General features: G+C 44.7%; 1 protein-coding gene across 2 annotated transcripts; it reads right to left on the reverse strand.

Annotated features, from left to right (window-relative positions):
- Positions 1 to 276: 276 nt before the first annotated feature.
- On the reverse strand, positions 277 to 3,698 carry ELL3 (elongation factor for RNA polymerase II 3). 2 transcript variants are annotated; one of them, XM_057721959.1, is made up of 11 exons: positions 3,487 to 3,698; positions 3,207 to 3,242; positions 2,747 to 2,856; positions 2,426 to 2,627; positions 2,257 to 2,336; positions 2,045 to 2,120; positions 1,668 to 1,854; positions 1,541 to 1,583; positions 1,243 to 1,414; positions 967 to 1,011; positions 277 to 891 (listed from the first exon to the last, which is right to left on the reverse strand). In XM_057721959.1, the coding sequence occupies exons 1-11, from the start codon at positions 3,616 to 3,618 to the stop codon at positions 781 to 783; spliced, it is 1,194 nt and encodes a 397-aa protein (XP_057577942.1). In that variant the 5' UTR covers positions 3,619 to 3,698; the 3' UTR covers positions 277 to 780. The 2 variants fall into 2 exon arrangements, with proteins under 2 accessions (XP_057577942.1, XP_057577941.1); XM_057721958.1 differs by having other exon boundaries at positions 277 to 1,011; positions 3,487 to 3,690.
- Between the last annotated feature and the right edge of the window lie 11,093 nt (positions 3,699 to 14,791).

Genomic DNA, 14,791 nt, shown 5'->3' on the forward strand with positions numbered 1-14,791 from the left:
GACCTCCATATTTGGAAAAGGATAGCTTTACTCCTACTGTTTCCTCTAGTTACCAACTGCAAGATTTGACAGAGCCTCACAGCAAAATATATATCAAGACCATCCATAGTGCTTTGAAAAAGTAAAGATGCCTAACCATAATCTTGGAGATTCTAATTCATAAGACCTGGGTTGGGATCTGGGGATCTAATTTTTTAAGGAGTCCCAGAGCTGGTTCATATACACGGCCAAGGGTTAGAACCACTGCCTTGGAGGATTTAAGGAAAACATACAAACTTGACACAGAAGCAATCAGTTTTAATTTTTTAGCCATGTTTGTAAAAGAATTCACTTTCAGTATACATGGATAACACCCAAGCTCTTTCCTATTATATCTAGTTGTATTACAAGTTCTTTTAGCTCTGTTACCAAAAGTTCTCATTGTTTCTTTAAGGAGGCTACCAGGTAAATTCTAATGTTTTCAAGGTATCTTGTCCTGGAAATGGTGTCATTTCTCAGGATTCGAAAATGACTTGGCTGAACTAAAGGTGGAGAAGCCAAGCCTCTGCTACTTTTCCTAGTTTCCTGGGCACAGCTGTGGAGTCTTGCCACTCTGCCCATGTCCTAAAAATTTAAATATGGCAATAATGAAAACCAAACCTTAAGAATCTAGAGCAGCTCTCCTACTTGCCACCATGGACGCGGCAATAAGAAGAGCCAACAGTTGTACTCTGTTTAGTTAATAGCCACTTTGTTCCTTCATATCACACTGGGCAGAGGATAAAGAGCCCTCTGTCAGTTTCAGCTGCCCCTGTTCTTTTCCTCAAACTCCAGGATGAGACCTTTAATGTGGGACAATTTCTGATGCAGGTACTCACAGCGGCGTTTTTCTTCTCTGTAACCTGGGTACCGCTGTAGAGAAAAAGCATCAATGTCAAAAGAGTAAGTCAGTTCTGCCTTCTTGCTGCCATTCCCAGGCCTGCTTACCTTCCTGAACTTTTTATATTCCTGGACTATCTTTTCTTCCAGCATCTGAAACAGAAAATGTTAACACCAAGTTTAACCTTGAGAAAAAAGCTCCAGTTCTCATAGGGAGTGAAGTAACTTCCCTTCTCATTCTACCAAATTATACAGACTAATTTTTCTCTCAAAACAGACTTGCTTGTCACTTTAGTTGTTGGAACACACAGGTTTATGGGCAGTTAGCAGGGAGTTTACGGCCAGTTGAGCTCAAAAGCCAGCCTGGGTCCATCCAGTCCTTACCTTGTGTTCTGGAGTCCCTCGCTGAACACTCCTCATCTCTGCTCCCAGCTCTACGAACCTTTGGCTTGCAGCCCCAACACGAGCATGCAGGATGCGGTATTCAGCATAATCTGTCTCAAAGTCCTGCTCATAAGCATGTTGCTGTTCAGCACTGTAGATGGCCCTGTATTGCCTGTCAGGAGCAGAGTGTTGTCACCTTCAATATCATTGCCCCCAAAAGCTTCCAGCTCCCAGAAAGTTTATCTTAATATCTCATATGCACAAGGCTTGATAAAATTGGAAATGGCAGGGGACTCACAGAAGGTAATCTGGTACCTCTTCAGGGCTTGGGGATTCAGAGTCTAGGAAGGAAGCAAGACACGAAGGTGATGATAGGCTTTTTTCCCCACCACTACGGCAGTTTCACCCTCCTCTCATTAATTCACCTGCTTGAACTGAAGGACTGTGCTCTAGCCTGGGGCCCACGTCTTCATCTTTATCTTCTTGCTCCCAGTCTTCTCCCTCCTGTAGGTCCTGACTGGGCAGCCCTTGTTGGAGACTTGGAGCTAGAGACAGAGTAGTTCTGAGCCTCTTTTCTTTTAGTTCTACAGCAGCTGCAGGCGCTGGACGTTTCTGTTGGGGAAAATTTCTCTGTCACATGAACAGCAAGCCAGAAGCTTCCTATTCTGCCCTTCTCTTGAAAATTATTTCCATATATATAATGAGTTCTGGGAGCATGAAAATGATAAGGTCCCAATTTTTAAATTTTAGCCTCATTGGACACAACTTTTAAAAAAAAAAAACCCTTGCTATTACAACTTACCTTGTCCACATGTTTCTGGCTAGCAGAGGAAGGCAGTGCCTGATCAGGCTCTCTGTTTGGAAGATGGGTCTGTTTCCTTATTTGAAGAAGGAATGGGAGAGATGAAGCCTGGGGTTGGAGGTAGGGCTAGATCTCTTATTACAGCATTTAGGGAGGAGATTAGAGAAGACAATACAGGGCTTCCCAGGTTAGTCCCACCCTGCCCCAAGTACCTCACTTCCCACTGTGCCATGTGTTCCCTCGAGGATCCTGGGAGTGACTGTCCTTGGCTGCTTGCCGGTGGATCTGGCACCTGGCAGGGAAAGTGGCAGGGGCACTTGGCTCCCTAGGCTTCAGGCTTTGCCCCACCTTATCCCAACTCCCTGCAGTTTCTGGCCTCACCTCTTCTAGTGCCATCTGTGGCTGTGAAACTATGTCTCTTTCGGAATAGTCTCCCATGTTCTGCCAGCTCTCATGATCTCTGGTATCTTCAGTCAGGTTGTGTCGGTGAACTGAAGATGGGGCTGGAATAGAATCCATGGCTGCCCAAGTAGTGAGGCGTTCTCTGAGTGGACCCAGGCAGTGGAGGCGGTTAGGCCCAGATCTGGAAAGAGGTGGTTTAAGAAAACAAAAAAATCAGGAAGGTGGAGAACTTTTAAGCACCTCTGGACATCCCCTTCCCGGACTTTGCACAAACTCTTACCTGCTACCTAGTCTCCTTACCTGCCTAAGCGTTGGTACACAAGGTCCAAGCCACCAGACCCCTCCTGGCCACACTGAGACACTAAGAAGGAAAAGAGGCAGGACCAGCCAGGACCTGGGAGCCTCAAATACTGTGGGTGAAAGGAGACCACGCACCCCATGAAAGTCAGTTCCTCCTTGCCCTACCAATGCCACTCCTCCCTGAGCCAGCCTAAGACTGAAGATGGGTCCCATGGGGCTCGTTAGCACGCCAGGTGCAGCTGGGCCTGAGTTCCTCAGGAGGCTAAAACGGCACAGTCTCTTCAACCGCAGTCTCTTGGGGCCACAACCCCAGCAGCCCCCTCGCCCCATTTGGGGTTCAATTCTCGAAACTTCCTCAGACCGTGACTGCCTTCAGCCTCCCACCCTGACGGTACCTTCCTGGAGCCCATGTCTGTTCTCTCTGCATTCCACCTCCACACACCCCAGGGTGTGTGCTTACCCCTCGGTTGCCCTGGAAAGCAATCACTGGCCGAACCTGCGGGGAGAGCACAGAGTTGAGCTAAGCGCAGGTGAAGCAGCGTCCCCAGGATCCCGCGTCGGTGCCCGGGGTGGGGCTGGGGTGGGGGGACCTGCCTCGCGGGCTTCATTTGGAAAGGTGGGGAGGCCAGAGCCTAAGGATGCTGCTCCCCGTCCCCAGGTCCCTTCGCCAGGGTCGCCGGCTGAGGCCCCACCTCCCGAGGGGTAGGGGCTAGAAAGGTTTGGGCCCCGGCCGGCCGTACCTGTTGCCGCTGACACTCTTGCAGCGCTCGCAGCGCCGCGTCGTTGAGCCTGAGCAGGAGAAGGCTGGTCCGGGCAGCGGGGGTGAAGCAGAGCCGGAGCTTCCCACTTAGAAGCTCCTGGGGTCCCTCCATGGCTGCGAGGTTCAGGGCAAATAGAACACGAGCCACAGACCAGGTCCACTGGCACCTCCGCTGTGCGGGGCTAGGCTGGCACACCCTGCAGCCCAGGTAGGCCCCGCCCCCCGCCGGGACCCCACCCCCGGCCTCACCCACAGCCGGCGCCACCCCTGGGATTTCCCTGTTGCGTGGGCGGCGCTCCGCTCTCCGCCAGACTTTAGCACCGACCCCAGCAGTTTCTTCTTGGATTGGCATGTGCTTTGGGGGCTTTCGGAAGGTGCTCTCCCAGTTCCGGGGAGAAAGTCTGCGGCCAGCTTCGCACCGCCCACCAGAGTCCCCAGTCCTGCCTCAGTTTTTCCACCTAACCTGAACTCAGAGTTGCGGTCTCTAAGTGAAGCTGAACCTGCAACCCCTAGAGGGTTTCAGACGCAGAGGGGCGAGAGACAGCGGCGGCGACAGCCACTGGTTGCTGGGCGGGCCGAGCCCGTCACGCCAAGAGCCCCGAGAGACTGGAGGATGGCAGACCCGAAGGGGGATTCCCGGCGCCAACACCTGGCGTAGCACTTTTGCTTTTCCCGGCCCGCGGCACTGCGGCGACCCGAGGCCGCTTTCTAACTGAGAAAGGAGAGAAAATCAGGCCCCGTTTTTGGCAGCAGTGAACCTTGGCTGTCGCAAGCTGGAGGGCCCCCCATCGATGGGCAGAGATGGAGGCTGCGGTTGATGGCAGGAAAGTTGCAGGGCAGAGGAGAGGGAGTCCGAGGTCTCCCCTCCTGGCCTATACACGTGAGATTGGTGGACACTTGTGTGAAAGGGAGCTGGCTCACTCCCTCAGGAGAACCGAGAGGTGCCATGAAGTTGCCAGACATTAGGGAAGTGCAGATCCTGGTGCAGTGAGACCCCAGGACTGATCTCATGTGAGCCCTTGGTGTCTCCACTTGTCGCTGTTTGGGTGTGTTTCCCAAGAGCCCTGGTGTTGTTCTCTTTCCTAGCCAGGATACCTCTGCTATATCCCCGGACGGGCATAATCCCAGATGACCTTGATGCCCTTCATCCTAAAACAAATTATACATTTGGCAAAACTCATCAAATTGTACACTTAAAATGGATCTATTTTAATATCTGTAAATTATACCTCAATAAAGTTAATTTTAATTTTTTTATTTTTTGGCCACACTGCATGCCTTGTGGGATCTTAATTCCCCCACCAGGGATTGAACCCTGGCCATGGCAATGAAAGTGCCAAGTCCTAACCACTGGACCTCCAGGGAACTCCCTAAAGTTGATTTTTAAATCCAGCTTGAACAATGAAAACATTTACCTATCCCTCTCCTCAGGCTGTCTGCTTCTTTTGGGTGACAATTTCCTAATTTGATAAACGGTTGTGGCAATGGGTAAAGCTGGTCTCCTAGGGTCCTTTTTCTTCTCAGATGATGTCTGTGGCCTTTTGTTAGGTTTTCCTGGATTTAAACTCAAAGGAGAGACTAGAATAGTGAAAATTTCCAGAGAGGAGGGAAGGAGCAGTGCTGTAAGAGGCAACTAGGGAATATATTTGGGGAAGAGAGAAGGGAGGTAGGAATCTAACATTTGTTGGGTGTCCACTGTGTGTCAGAATTTCTGTGTTATTTAATCCCTACAGTAACTTTTGTAGTAGGTATTATTATCCACATTTTTTCATTCATTCATTCAACAAATACTTATTGAGCACTTACTCTGTACCTGACACTGTACTAGATCCTTGGGATACATCAGTGAACAGATTCTTGTTTGGGGAGAGCTTATATTCTAGAGGGGAAGGAGACACTAGAAACACATCAAAGATACATAAGAAATATAGTGTATGTTGAAAGGTGAGGGACTTCCTAGGTGGCGCAGTGATTAAGAACCTGCCTGCCAATGCAGAGGACACAGGTTTGAGCCCTGCTCCAGGAAGATCCCACATGCCACGGAGCAACAAAGCCCATGCACCACAACTACTGAGGCTGTACTCTAGAGCCCCTGAGCCACAACTATTGAGCCTGTGTGCCACAACTACTGGAAGCCCATGCGCCTAGAGCCCTTGCTCCGCAACAAGAGAAGCCACCCTGATGAGGAACCCAAGCACCGCAATGAAGAGTAGCCCCAGCTCTCTGCAACTAGAGAAAGCCTGTGCACAGCAATGAAGACCCAACTCAGCTAATAAATAAATAAATAAATTTATTTTTAAAAAAGATGATAAGAGAGTTTGGAAGTGGAGGAGGAAGTAGAGGAAGGTAGAGAGGATTGACTGTATAATTAAGGCGGTCAGAGAGGCCTTCTGGAGAAGATGAAATTTGAGCAATCTCCTGAAGGAAGTGAAGGGATTGGCCAAGCTACACAGTTGGTGGAAATGTTTTCCAGGCAGAGCGATTAACTAGCCAGTGCAAACTCTGTAAGTCAGGAGTGTGCCTGGAGTGTGTGAGGAAAAGTTGAGGAGCAAAGTAACTGATGGGGAGAGTAGTGAGAAGAAGTAGTCAGGAAGGTAAGAAGCAGGAGTGCATCAGGTTATAAAGGCCCTTGTGGGCCACTGTAAGGACTTTGGCTTTTACCTGGAGTGAAATGGGGAGTCATTGCAGAGTTTTGAGCAGAGGAATAACATGAAGTCACTTCTATTTTTAAAGGATAACTCTGGTTGCTGTTAAGAATAGACTGTAGGGGACAAGGATAAAAGCAGTCTGATGTGTAAGGAGACTATTGCAGTAATCCAAGCTAGAGATGGTGGCCACACGCACCAGGGCCAGAGGTGGGAGAAGGGGTAGGGTTCTGGACATATTGAGGGTAGAGCCAACAGAATTCCTTAATGGATTGAATATGGTACGTGATATAAGAACTGGCATCAAAAATGACACTACTAGAAGGATGAAATTGTCATCAACTGAGGGAGGGAACACTGCCAGTGGAACAGGGTTAGCTCTGAACATCTTGAGTTGTGTATTAGTATCCACATGGGGATGTGCAGCATGCAGTTGTATATGCAAGTTTGGAGATGGTGAAGGATGTCTGGGCTAGAGATGTAAACTTGGCAGTATTAAACATATAGATGGTGTTTAAAGCCATGGGACTGGATGAGCTCATCCAGGAAGATAGAAAAGAGCCTAAAGGATTACACCGTGGGGCACTCCAATCTCTAGAAATAAGTCGGGGGAAGAAAAGCAAAGCCAACTGAAAGGTCATGGACAGTGAGGAAGGAGGAACAGGAGAGTGTGATGTCTTGAAAGCCAAGTCAAAAAAAAAAGTTTCAGGAGAAGAAAACTGTGTCAAATGCCATCAATAGGCCAAGTAAAATGAAGATTAAGAATTGACCATTGTGCTGAAAATGTTCTAAAATTGACAGTGGTGGTGGTTGCACACATCTGCGGGTTATGCTAAAAACCATAAAATTGTACCCTACACTTCAAATGGGTGAATTGTATGGTAATGTGCGAATTATATTTCAATAAAACTGTTATAAAAGAAAAAAGAATTGACCACTGGGTTTAGCAATGTGGATTCATTGATAACCTTAACAAGAGCAGTTCTGGTGAAATGGTGAGGTAAAAGCCTGACTGGAGAAGATTTAGAGAATGGTAGAGGGCTTCCCAGGTGGTGCAGTGGTTAACAATATGCCTGCCAATGCAGGGGACATGGGTTTGAGCCCCACTCTGGGAAGATCCCACGTGCTGCGGAGGAATTAAACCTGTGTGCCACAACTACTGAGGCTGCGCTCTAAAGCCCATGAGCCACAACTATTAAAACTGTGTGCTGCAACTACTAAAGCCTGCGCACTTAGAACCCAAGCTCCACAGCAAGAGAAACCCATGCACTACTATGAAGAGTAGCCCTCGCTCTCCACAACTAGAGAAAGCCCATGTGTAGCAGCAAAGACCCAACACAGCCAATAAATAAATAAAATTACTTTTTAAAAAAAGAATATTATTAAAAAAATAAAGAGAATGGTAGAAAAGGCATATACAGAGGATATAAGAAACTTGAGTTTTGCCAAATGTAGGGCAAAGAAATAGGAAGTTAATTATTAGGGGAAATAGGCTCAAGAGAAGGTTTGGGAGAAAAAAACATATTTGTATGCTGGTGGGACTCATTGAGGGAATATCCCCAAAACTTTGATGGTGTAGGAAAGAGCAGAGGATTGCTGGAGTCCTTGAGTAGGTTAGAGGGGGTAGGATCTATTCAGGATTGGCTTTCCATAAGAGCATGGGCAGTTCATGTATGGAAGAAGACCCTGTGGGCAGAGAAGGTAGGTTGCAGGTGCCAAAGACTGGTAGGTGTGGTGGGAGTCTGTGGAAGTTCTCTTCTGATCGCTTCAGTTTTCTCAGTGAAGCAGGAAGCAACTGAGAAAGAGGATGAGGAAGGAGTAATAGGAGTTGAGGTATAAAAATGGTGTGAAATAATTGCCTAGAAGGGTGAGTGAGTTAGGAATGTGTCCAACACTAAGGACTGATGAGAAAACTGAAGCTTAGAGAAGCTTACCTACCCAAGGTCACAGAGCAGAGCTTCTAAAACTGTCTGCAGACCATAGAATGCAGGAATTCTGGGCTTGGAAGGGGAAAAATTACACCTTTATTTTCACTAAGCCTAACAGAAATTTAATGTCTCCTTCAATTATAAATGTAGGCAACAAACCACTTGTGCTGGCAGTACTGATGTTCTCACCAATAGAAATAAGAAGTATTTTCATTTCACATTACAATTGTTTGAGAGATATCTAAATATCATTTGCATTCATCACCACTTTATAATTACAATTGTTATTAAACTTGCCTCTCTATCTTTTACTTAATGCATTGATAAAAATGCACTGTTACTATACCACAAACATTTTAATATTTTGATAACTATATATTAATATAATTATGCCTTTTATGATCCCATAATTTTTAATTTTAATTTTTAAATTTTAATTATGGTAAAACACACATAACAAAACTTACCATCTTTACCATTTTTAAATGTACAGCTCAGTAGTGTTAATAGTACAGTAGTGTTAGTAGCACAGAGTTGCACTCTTTTCCCCTTGCAAAACTGAAACTCTATACCTGTTAAACAAAAACTCTCCACTTCCGCCTCCTCCCTTTGCCTGCCAACAGAAGGTCCCTTCTTCCTGTTTCTACAAATTTGGCTACTCTCGATACCTCGTAAGTGCAGTCATATAGTATAATATGTCTTTTTGTGATTGGTTTATTTCACTCAGCATAGTGTCTTCAACGTTCATCCATGTTGTAGCATGTGTCAGAATTTCCTTCCTTTTTAAAGCGGAATAGTATTGCATTGTAAGTATATCCTACATTTTCCTTGCCCGTTAATGTCAATAGATACTTGGGTTGCTTCTATGTTTTAGCTGTTATGAATAATGCTGCTGTGAACACAGATGTACAAATAACATGGGTGTATTTTTTTGATCTTTTTTTAAAAAAATTATTTGTTTATTTTCTTATATTTTGGCTGTGTTGTGTCTTCATTGCTATGCGTCGGCTTTCTCTAGTGGTGGCGAGTGAGAGCTACTCTTTGTTGCAGTGCTCAGGCTTCTCACTCCAGTGGCTTCTCTTGTTGCGGAGCATGGGCTCTAGGTGCCTGGGCTTCAGTAGTTGCAGCTCATGGGCTCAGTAGTTGTGGCACACAGGCTCAGTAGTTGTGGCTCTCGGGCTCTAGAGTGCAGGCTCCCTAGTTGTGGCACATGGGCTTAGTTGCTCCACAGCATGTGGGATCTTCCCAGACCAGGGATCGAATCTGTGCCCCCTGCATTGGCAGGCGGATTCTTGACCACTGCACCACCAGGGAAGCCCTGCCCCACTGTCTTTTTTTTTTTTTTAATAAATTTATTTATTTATTTATTGGCTGTGTTGGGTCTTTGTTGCTGCACTTGGGCTTTCTCTAGTTGCGGCAAGCGGGGGCTACTCTTTATTGTGGTTGCGTGGGCTCTAAAGTGCAGGCTCAATAGTTGTGGCACACAGGCTTAGTTGCTCCATGGCACGTGGTATCTTCCTGGGGCAGGGCTCGAACCTGTGTCCCCTGCATTGGCAGGCAGATTCTTAACCACTGCACCACCTAGGAAGCCCCCACCCCACTGTCTTTTAATTGAGATCACACACTTGGCCTCAGGACTTGCTGAAGTTCAGGTTCTTTATGTCTCAACCCAGAAGAAATTCAGCAAGAGGCAAAGTGATAGGTAAGAAGTAGATTAATTGAGGGAGATACAAATTCCATAGACAGAACGTGGTCCGTCTCACAAGGTGAGAACTGTCCTGGGAGAAATCACATGGGTATATTTTAAAACATTTTTCTACTAGACTTCCAAAGGAGTCCATGGCACATAAGAATCCCAGTGAGTGATCTGGCCAGGATTTGAACTCAGGCCACCTGGCTGAGTGTTCTTTTCACAATGAGTGTTCTTTTCACATTCACAAGGTCATACCATATTGGCAGCCTATACTATTCTACATCAGGACATGTTCTACATCAAGGTACAAGGAAAAGGGGGAAGTAGACATCATCTAGATGTGCACATGGCTCTTTTTATGGCATTAATATTTTGCGTCTTCTCATTCCTTTTCCCCTTATCCTCCTCATCGCCACATGCTTTGGACCTGGGAATCCTGTTCATTGGATACAGGGATATTTCTCTCCTTTTTACCAGACTCTGCTGGGCCTACAGCCCTGTGCCTCTGGTGTGTCACCCTGCACTGAGAGAGTTCACTTTATTGGGAGCTGAATACTCCCCCAGGGTCCTGATGTTATTGTATTGAGGGTACACTTTAATAGATGGCCCCAGCACAAGAACTTAAAACACTGTCTTGAGTCTAGCAGGAGTATTTTCCAGCTACGTATTTTCCAGCAGGATACTAGGGAGTAGCCCTCTGACATGTATTATCTCCTAGCCTCTGAACTTCTGCCCAAAGGGCTGAGGGAGAACTATAAAGGGAACACTTGAAGGGACCATCATAAATAGATTGCCACAGGAGAGATGGTTGACAGGACTGCACAGTAGCTGAGGGTTTTAGCAAGCAGGGAGTGGGCTGGAGGGATGGGAAGCAGAGAAGACAACTGGAATCGGGAAGGGGTTGGAGATTAACAGGGAAACTTGCTTTTCTTGTTTTTTTTTAAAGGAGAGGAGAGGAGATAGAATTTATGAATGTCTGAATGATGCAAATGTATTTCAGCTGAACCAAGGAGAAGCAGAGATATCTGGGAGCAGGTGCTGCTCTCAGACCCCAGCTTTGCTTGTAGTATGGTCACAGAGGTAGGTAGGACAAAGGAAGTGCTCAGTGGAGGTAAGGAGCCATTTGGAAGCACCAATTGCCAGGAATGAGACATCATCACTCAGCCCAAGAGAAGCCCAAGGTGAAGGGGAAAGTACCTTAACTCCCCTCCCCAGGCATTTCCTGATTCATATTTAGTGGTTCTTCAAGAATGGAGACCTCAGCCAGCCCTGTCTCCCAGAACTTAGAACCTGCTTCCCTATGGGGCTAACTGTAGCAATGCTCTTTCTAGTTTCTTCCCCTTTCCTGGGCATTTTTGTCTCTGTATCTGCTCCTGGATGTTCTTCTCTTTCTTTCCATCAACACTTTCCTCTCTCAATCCAAACTTATTACCCACTGAGAGAGAGGGGCAGAGGTGAGGGGGATGCATTTCTCACAGCTCCTAAGAGATTAGTACATAGACTTCTACTCTCTCCTCCTAGGCTATTCCATTTATTACCATGGTTAGATTTTTTGTTCTTAAAAAAATTTTTTTTAAATATGTGTTATTTATTTATTTTTGGCTGCATTGGGTCTTCATTGCTGCCCACGGGCTTTCTTTAGTTGCAGCGAGTCGGGGGCTACTCTTTGTTGCGGTGCAAGGGCTTCTCATGGCAGTGTCTTCTCTTGTTGTGGAGCACGGGCTCTAAGAGCACAAGCTTCAGTTGTTGCAGAGCATGGGCTCAGTAGTTGTGGCACATGGGCTTAGTTGCCCCAAGGCATGTGGGATCTTCCAAGACCAGGGCTCAAACCCGTGTCCCATGCATTGGCAGGCGGATTCTTGACCACTGAGCCACCAGGGAAGTCCCATGGTTTGGTTTTTAATTTAGTATTCATTTGTCTTTCTGGAAGTTATATAAGTACACATAAGTTCCATACAAGACAGAATGAAAAGTATTTATCCCTTATCCCATTCTGCTTTCTACTGTTAAAGGGAATTACAACTTTTTAAGCTGTTTTTTCTGGCATTTACTGCTTTTTCTAAGTATCATGACATTTCTGGCTTTTTAAGTGTTAGATATTAGCACTATCTTAAAAATAAGGACTTAACTCTCTCATCCTATCCATATATATGCATGTACTTTCTCTCTTCATCCTCCTAAAGTAGTAATATTACTTTCGTTAGATTAATATTGAGTTTACATTTTATGAGTGTGTAAATATTATTTATAAGCTGTAACACTTAGTGCACTGTTTACATTTCCTTTCTTGTATGTTTCCCTTTGATATTAATAATTATCTCTTTTTGGTTTGTTTAGTTGTGTAAGTACTTATTATCAATTAATTCTAATATGCTCCTTTAGAAGTGGAAATTTCTTCTTTATATATTCAAATATAATCAACTAGATTATCAATTTTGTCAGTTTATAAAGTTTATCAGTTTTATAAGTTTCCATTTTTTTCCTTAGATATATGCCTGCAGACCTTTTCATTCTCCTGTTCCAATATGAAATATTTGCTCTCTAAGTCTGCTGCAAAGTTATCATCCTGGAGTCTCCCTTCAAACAGCCTTGGGATTTCCTTATCTCCTTTATTGGATGCCCTTTTTCCTGAATTCTACAACTTTTTTCCTTGATTTACCCCCTCACTTTGGTGGAGAATACATCCAATAGCTTCCTGGAAAGGGTGCATGGTAGATAAGTCTTTTGAGACTTTGTTTATCTTTATTCTATTCTCCTACTTAATTGATAGCTTGGCTGGGTGAAAAAATTTTGGTTGTTAGTTACTTTTCTTCAGATATTTGATGACATCACTCCAGTGTCTTTTGGATTCCAGTGTTGCTCCTGACAAGTCTGAAGTCATTCTGACCCTTCATCCTTTGTATGTGACCTATTTTTGTCTCCGAAAACTTTAGGATCTTCTCTTTGACTCCAGTGTTCCAGTATGTGGTGGCATTGATCTTTTCTTATTCTTTGTTTGGGCACTCAGTGGGCCCCCTCTCATTCTTTCCTCTCATTCTGAAACTCATAATATAGATGTTGGACCTCCTGAAATGATTGTCTAAGTTTTTATTTTTTCCTCTCCATAACTATCTTTTTGTCCATTTTCTGGACTATTTCTTCAACTTTTATCTTCCAACACTTTTATCATATTTTTGATTTCCAAGAGCTCTTTATTATTCCCTGAAGGTTTGTTTTTTATAGCTCCCCTGTTTTTTTCAGTATTCTTTTCATTTCTATGGATAATAATTATAGTCCCCCTCCCGTTTCCTTTTGTTCCTGGAATTGTTTCTGATCTTCTGAGACCTTATTTTCTGTTTCTGTTTTGTTTTGGTTTATTTTTTTTGTTAAGAGCATTTTCTCCAGTGCTTGCTGCTCCTCGGCTATCTACTCATCTCTATAAGCAAGGCACTAAAATCTGACTAGAAGCTTAGTATGCATGGAGAGGGCTGGTTGCACTTTAAGATAACCTTACTGCATCATTTCATTATGTGATCCCTTTAATTTATCTAATTATTCAAGCTTTTTCCCATCTCAGGGCCTTGGCATATGCTATTTCTATTGTTTGTGTATTGCTTAAAGTGTATTTTGCAGAAGTAACAGAAATCTGACTCAAGGCTGCTTATACAAAAAACAAATACATATGATCATTCTCATAGCAGGAAGCTCAGAGAGAGAACAAAAGTTACAGTTGATTTATTCAGTGGCCCAAGAGCATCATCAAAGATCAAGGTTTGGAGAAGAAAGACGGTGGCAAAGTAGAAGGATGTGGAATGCATTCCTCTCCACAGGTGCATCAGGAATACATCAGAAGATGCAATAATTCCCACAGAGAACTAACTGAATACCAGCAGATAAACTTGGACACCAAAAAGGACTGCAAAGATCCTGACATAACTGGTATTTGTTTGACTCAACACTCTGCCATTAGTCTGGGGCTTAGACAGTCTTCTTTAAATCCCTTTATTGCTGGGATAAGCAACCTCTGAAGTCTGGACTACTCCATCAGAAGTCAAGTAGGAGGCTCTGGGGAGGGAGCACTGAATCCAGGATGCTAGACTACTAGGGAGTCCTCAGACACAGGGAAGATTAACTGCAGATAACTCTCACGGAGCCCTGTATCAAAGTCTAAGACCCAACTTCGTCCAATTGTCTGCAACTGCCGTGCTGGACACCTCACACCAAACTACAAACAAGACAGGAACAAAAACCCACCCATCAGCACACAGACTACCTAAAGCCATATTAACCTTACAGATACCCTAAAACACACCTCCTGACATGGCCCTGCTCATCAGAGAGAAAAGACACAGAGCCACACACCGGAAAGCAGACACCAGACCCCCCCCCACCAGGAAGCCTGCTCAAGACATTGGACATACCCCACCACAGGGGCAGAAGGCAGAAACAAGAGGAATTGCTACTAGACAGCATAGGGGAAGGAGACAGCAGATCCTATAAATTAGACAAAATGAGAAAACAAAGAAACACCATGCAGGGAAAGGAGCAGGGAAAAAACCTACAAGACCAAAAAGATGAAGAGGAAATAGGAAAATTGCCTGAAAAAGAATTCAGAGTAATGGTAGTAAAGATGATCCAAAATCTCGACAACAAAATACAGAATATACAAGAAACAGTCAATAAGGACTCAGAAGAACTAAAGAGCAAACAAACAGTAACGGACAACAAAATAACCAAAATTAAAAATACTCTAGATGGTATAAACAGCAGAATAACTGAGACAGAAGAACGAATAAGTGAGTTGGAAGATAGAATGGGGGAAATAACTGCCACACAGCAGGAAAGAGAAAAAAGAATAAAGGGAATGGAAGACAGTCTCAGAGACCTTGGTGACAACATTAAGCACACCAACATTCGAATCATAGGCATCCCAGAAGAAGGAGAAAAAAGAAAGGGTCTGAGAAAATATTTGAAGAGGTTATCATGGAAAACTTCCCCAACATGGGAATGGAAATAATCAATAAAGTCCAAGAAGCACAG

Source organism: Hippopotamus amphibius, chromosome 2 (genome assembly GCF_030028045.1).
Source record: "Hippopotamus amphibius kiboko isolate mHipAmp2 chromosome 2, mHipAmp2.hap2, whole genome shotgun sequence".
Taxonomy (NCBI): Eukaryota; Metazoa; Chordata; class Mammalia; order Artiodactyla; family Hippopotamidae; genus Hippopotamus; species Hippopotamus amphibius.